At 51.5% G+C, this 6,414-nt stretch overlaps 1 protein-coding gene across 1 annotated transcript; it reads left to right on the plus strand.

The window, feature by feature from the left end:
* The first annotated feature begins 1,614 nt into the window (after window positions 1-1,614).
* On the plus strand, window positions 1,615-5,382 carry LOC117649763. The gene is made up of 3 exons (XM_034392801.1): window positions 1,615-1,837; window positions 2,559-2,817; window positions 2,906-5,382. The coding sequence occupies exons 2-3, from the start codon at window positions 2,572-2,574 to the stop codon at window positions 5,279-5,281; spliced, it is 2,622 nt and encodes an 873-aa protein (XP_034248692.1). The 5' UTR covers window positions 1,615-1,837; window positions 2,559-2,571; the 3' UTR covers window positions 5,282-5,382.
* Window positions 5,383-6,414: the final 1,032 nt, after the last annotated feature.

Genomic DNA, 6,414 nt, shown 5'->3' on the forward strand with positions numbered 1-6,414 from the left:
GAGGAAAGGGGTGATAAAGAAACTCATTGTTTCGTCTTCTTTTCCCTTTTCCTTTCCGTCGCGGTGGCGGGAGTCGGCTTGGCTTGGCCGGACTCGGGCTTTCGCCGTCCGCGAGGCTGAGTCGCTTTCGTCGCCCCGTCTCTCTCGCACTCATGGGGCGTGCCGCGTGGGTGCGAGAGAGAACGACTCTTGAGTCTGCCGCGGGGCGCTGCGCGGCGCGCCTCGCCTCACACCTCGCCGGCCAATTGGCGGAATCGTGCCGGCCGAGGCTCGGCTGGCTTACTTCTAGTGCAAATGCCGGCCGCTAGCCTTGTGCACAATGCCGGACGGCGGGAAGGGGGGGGGGGACGGCACCGCCACTGCCGGCACACTCATCTTGATCCGATCCAGGTCGGAAGCCATGGAGGATGGCGCGGGAAGGGGAGGGGAGGGGGCGGCCCACGAGAGCTTGCGTGCGGTATGAGGCCAGGCCGCGTGTTGCCACATCCTGGCTGCCGGCGTCGCGGCCACCGTGCGGCTCCGTCTCTCTCGCGCCCCCACGCGACGCCCCGCGAGTGCGAGAGGGACGGCGCGACGCGAGGGCACTGTGCTGCTGCTGCACGTGCACGCACGCGGTGGCGGCGATGCGCGCCCCGGCCGCCTCGCTGCAGCGGCGGCAGACTGGTTCCGAGAGTCGTTCTCGTCGCTCTGTCTCTCTCGCACCCATACGGCACGCCCCATGAGTGCGAGAGAGACAGAGCGACGATAGCGACTCTCGGAGTCGGTCTGCAGCAACACAGCCGTGAAGCAGGCGCCGTTTTGCCGTTTTGTTTCTGATTGGCGGCACGCGAGCCGCTGCGCGCTTTCCTCCGATTCGCTCCGGTTTTTCGCTCATTTCTCGCGCTGCGTCTTTTGTCCGCCGTTCTGTTTCGCCGTTTTGCCACCGCGGCGGCCTCTTCTTGGTCGTTAACACCTCTGGGTCGTTAGTGAGCCGAGCCGGCGGAGAAAGAAGCCCCCCGAGTTGGTCTGAATCGCTTTCATTTGAGCCTTTTGTGGTGGTGTTGTTGCTGCTGCAGTTGTTGTTGTTTGAGGTTGGTTTGGTTGGACTGGCTCTTCTCTGCTACGCCACTGCCGCCCTACACCCAGAGTCGCCCTGAAGGAGGGCAAAACAGCAGGTCTTGCTTACTTACAGGGCCAAAGTTTGGCTCTTTTTCGTTGTTGTCCTCCCTTTCAGGCGGATATCTATGGACCAAGGTGGGGTCAAATGTCCTCTTTGCTTCTGCTCACCCACGCGCCGCTCTGTCTCCCGTCCCCGTCGCACTCATGGGGCGTCCTCATGGCCGCGAGAAAGACAGAGCGACGAAGACGACTCTCGGAATCAGTCGCTGTCGCTGCTGGATCCGCGCCTGGCCCTAGTGCCTTCGCGGTGACCTCCCCTCCCTCCCGCGAAGTTTGGATCGGGCGTCGCGGTGTGCGTCCTTTCCTAGGCGTCGTGCCGCCTTCGTCAGGGTTGCCAGTGAGTCACTTTTGTCACTTTTTGTCACTTTTTTGAAATTGAGTCACTTTTGGCACTATTTGGGGAATTTTGTCACTTTTGTCACTATTTTGGAGCTTTCGGGTGGTATTTTCCTCATTTAACCACGAAACGCGTCGAAATTCGGTCAATATCTCGATTTTCTGCGAGGATGCGTTTAAATTTCCCGCTGTCGTTGGTCCGACCGATGTATCGAGTCGGAGTCGAGGCGGGAGCGGAACGTAGCGGGTGCCAGCGAAGGCGGTGACTTGTTTGTTGTGCGTGCGAGTCGACGCGGCGAGTGGGGCTGGTGCGGTGCCACAACTCTTATCCTCCAAGTTCCACGTAAGTATTACTCGTGACTGCCTCTTTTATCAATAGAAGTGCACGTTCCCATCCATTTGATGATGAGCCGTCATCGGTTAGCGTAGATAATGTTCAATCCGTGAGCGCTTCGGCGGCTAGTGTGAGGTTATAACCTCAACACGTCGCCGCCCTGTTACTTAAATCTATGTCGCTGTGGCACGATGTGTAATGACAGAAGCTAAACAATTCGAGTCTTAACATGTCTTCTGTGAAGTTTTATGTTTAGAGAGATCAATCTCTCAATTCATAATGGGCTTTGTCGGGTACGACATAGGGGGCGGGGGGCGGGTCCGTGCCGTTCGTCCGTCGGCCGGCTCGGCTCAGCCGACACCTGCTTCGGGAGCGATTCGGGTCCCGGCTCCGCCGGCCTGGCCTCGGCTTCGCTTTGTCGCTCTGTCTCTGTCACACTCGGGGAGCGAGAGAGACAGAGCGACGAAACATTCCCTCGCCTGCCCGGTGCCTGCGCGTCGTGTGCGTCGTGCGCCTGCAGACTGATTCCGAGAGTCGTTTTCGTCGCATTGTCTCTCTCGCACCCATACGGGACGCCCCGTGAGTGCGAGAGGGATAGAGTCGCGAAAGTGACTCTCGGAATCGGTCTGCTGGCTACGTATGGATGGGCGTTGGTTGCGCGGCACTTTCAATTCTATTTGAAATAGGCACATTTTTTTCGCATTCTTTAGCATTTGTTTTTATGTTGCAGCTCATGTGACGCTATGCCGAAGCATAGTACACGTGAAGGATGGATGGGTCGGACGGACGTGAATGGGCACCTGATCAGCGAGTGGTGCAGTTGGAAAGAAAAAGACATATTTTTCTGCAAGATCTGCCCATCACCCATAAGCACATCTGCCAAAGGATTCCAAGCACTATCCCAGCACGCCTCATCTGAAAAACATAAAGGAAATGCCAAAACTAAATTAAGTCCCTTGCAACTTACATTGGCTGGAGCTCCACCAAAGGTACTTTAAATATATAATTATTATTTTGAATCATGTTACATAATTTTAAAGTTGATGTTAGTGTTAATTGCTGTGTTTTTTTTGTCAGGTACAACAACAGGCTGCAATTCCAATTCCCAATCATCATCGAGATGATGCGGTGGTAACTCCTGCAGCAGCGCCTCCTGGTGAAGCTGCTGGATTGGGGGTCGTGCCGCCGCCAGGAACCGTTCAACGCGAAGACAGCGGTCCACTTCTGCAGCTTGTCTCGAGGAAAGATGCAGCTTTAACTGCAGAACTTCAATGGGCAATGAAGTGTGTCCAGGCTGCTTATTCAAATAATTCCTGTGATAATATAGTCGAATTGTTTAAAAGTATGTTCGGTTGTGATAAAGTACCCAAAGACATGTCATTAGGTAGGACTAAGGTATCTTATTTAATTACTGATGCACTAGGGCCATATTTTCACAAAAAAATGCTTGATGATGCTCAGAAAGCCCCTAGCTTTACAATGTGCTTTGATGAAACTGTCAACAACAAAAAAGTGAAAGAACTTCAGTGTGGACTTAGGTTTTGGTCTGAAGAAGTAAAGCATATTGTTTTTCATCACTTAGAGTCTCTTTTCATAGGATCTGCTACAGGAGTAATTGTGTCTGATCACTTATTACAGGTATTGGAAAGAGCCTGCCTTTGTCTACAAAAATTTCTGATGTTGTCAATGGATGGACCTAATGTGAACAAGACAGTGTTTAGACTAGTTAGTGAAAAAGTTAAGGAAGTAAGGGGAAAGGGTCTAATGGATGCTGGATCTTGTAATGTGCACATTCTTCATAATTCATTCTTGTCTGGGCTTGAGGTGTTTGGGGAGGAGGTTAGTCATCTAGTCATTGCCATTTATGAATATTTTGATGGATTTCCTAGCAGAGTGGAAGAGTACAAAAAATCCCAGTTAGAAACTAAGGTTCCCGATCATGTCTTTATAAAACATGTGACCAGTAGGTGGCTTACTCTTTCTGGGGCTGCCGAGAGGCTCTTGGAGCAATGGCCAGCTGTGGTTCACTTTTTCTTGACTGTCATCCCTAAGAGTAACTCTGATAGTCACAAAAAAATTAGAGAGACCCAAAGGTACAAATTCATTGCTGGTTGTCTCAAAGATCCTACTATGCAGGCTAGTGTAGCATTTGTTATTCAATCAGCTAAGCTTTTTGAAGGGTATTCAAAACTGTTCCAAAAAAGTGAACCAATGATTCACATTCTGTATGATGAGCTACTTTCTCTATTTGTTTTGCTTCTGGGGCGTTTTTGTAAACCCTCTCTTGTTTCAACTAGCAGAAGCTGTCTTAAAGAAGAGTTTATTAAGAACAAAGACAATTTAGTTGCTTTGAGTGATGTGGAATGTGGGGATAGGGCAAAGTCACTTTTGACTCAGTGTAAGGATGTAGATGTTCTGAAGTTTAGACTTAATAGTCAAAAACATTACCAAGCAGCGGCAACCCATCTGCTTCAGAAGTCTGTCCTCAGTAAATGGCCTGATGGAAAACACCTCAAGTGCCTCCAACCTAGTCAAATCAAGGAGCAGTCCAGCCCGCGCAGCATTGTCTTGGTGCACAGAATGTTGCGACTTGACTTGGGTGTGGATGAAGATGTGCTAAAGGATGAGTGGAGGCTTCTGCAGCTTGAAAATCTTCCTGTTTTTGAGCCCACGACAAGAATCGACCACTACTGGGCGAAGATTTTTGACATTGTGGGGTCGGATGGGAAGCCGAAATTTCCCAACACTGTTAAGCTTGTAAAGGCTACTTTGCCGATTGCCCATGGAAGCGCCGATATTGAGAGGGGTTTCAACGAGTCCTCACAACAGTTGCGACCGGAACAGACCCGGATGGAGGAGCGCCTGTTCAATGCTAAGCTGTGGGTGAAAGATGGGCTGAAACCGTATGGTGGCAGGCCGGACCTCGTGCCAATAACGAAGGAACTCCTGGCTGCGGGATACCGTGCACACCGAAGCTACACCGATCACCTTCAAGCCAAGCGCGATGAAGAAGAGGCCGCAAGGAAAGTGGCTGAAGAGGCAGAGGCGGAGCGACTTCGGAGAGAGAAGGAGGAGAAGCAACAAAGAGAAGATCGTTCAACAATAGAAAGCCTCCAAGAAAAGCTACAAAAATCCCTAAGCGCCGAGAAAGACCAGCGGAAAGCTGCTGACGAACTGGTTGAAGAGGCCACTAGCAAGCTGGACACAGCTCTGAAGAAAAAAGATTTCGCGGCTGCAAAAGTGGCTCATGGTATGCTAGAAGGAGCTAAAATAATGCGTGAGAAGGCTATCGGGCTTCAGAGACAAAACGAGCCGCTTCAAAAAAAAGTGACGAAGCGGACCTCCAGTTTGATTGAGAAGATGTTCCAAGCTAAAAGGAAGAAGGACCCTCCTGCCGCTGGAGGGAGGGAGAGGGAGGTTGCAGATCCCGACGATCCGGATCTCTATCTGTGAAAATCTTGTGATTGTTTGATTTATGTTGTAACAGTATTTTATTTCAATTCTATAATACCAATATGACTTCTGTTTTTTTAAATAAATACATTTGACCTTGACCTGCTTTTGTGAGTCTTTTGCTTTTTATTGTGTGAATACCACTCCTAAGCTCCAAAACAGTGCAAAAATATTACGTTTTTTATCACTTTGTGGGGGTTTTCACTTTGCCAAAAGTCACTATTATGTCACTTTTTATCAAAAAATGCCACTTTTTTGTCACTTTTTTTGAGGTGTTGGAGTCACTTTTTCACTTTTTTTAACCCTCCACAGCAGTGGCAACCCTGGCCTTCGTCGTTATCCGCCGAGTGCCACCTTCCCCCCCCCCTCCCCTCCGCCGCGTCGTGTCGCACAGAGGGCGCGGGAAAGTCAAACTACTTGGTGCGCGGGCTGACGGGACGGGCGGACGGCACGGCCCGCGAAGGTCGACCGAAAGCCCACAGCGAGCGTAGCCAATGCCTTGCCTATAGGCGCGGCTAGGCGCGTCGCGGGCCGTGTGTCTTGAATATGACCCCCACTGCCGACTCACAGTGGGCCAGAAGACCGGTGGAGGCGGTCAAAACTCGAGACGCGTTTTGAGCCCCAAAGTCGCTAAACAGGACTCGAACCGAACGTGTGACCCCACCAATGGATTCCTCGGTCGGAGAGCAATGTATTGGTGGGGTCACACGTTCGATTCGAGTCTTGTTTAGCGACACTGGAGGAGCTCAAAATGCGTCCAGAGTTTAGGCCGCCTCCACCGGTCTTCTGGCCCACTGTGCGACTGACTGCTGACGATGGGATGCGCGGCGCGGCGGGGCGAAGCGTTCGTGGAACGGCGGAATTCTACCAGCGCAGCGACCGTGCACTTTGGCATGGCATGACAGCCCGAAGAGCTAAAGACGGCATGCATGTACGAAAGTCATTTGAATGTCTTCTCGTGGCGTGTGGCCCGTCACGTGCAACGTGCACGCACTGCCTCCTTTCGGGGAAAAAATCATCAACAAATCGACTTTTATTCTCTGACCAGAAAACGAAGAGTCCTGGGTCCTCGCCTCGCGGTCGAGGGCTGCCTGCAATGCTAGCCAAGTCGGCAGATACCATAAACCGCGAGA

The sequence above is a fragment of the Thrips palmi genome, unplaced genomic scaffold (genome assembly GCF_012932325.1).
Source record: "Thrips palmi isolate BJ-2018 unplaced genomic scaffold, TpBJ-2018v1 HiC_scaffold_4, whole genome shotgun sequence".
Taxonomy (NCBI): domain Eukaryota; kingdom Metazoa; phylum Arthropoda; class Insecta; order Thysanoptera; family Thripidae; genus Thrips; species Thrips palmi.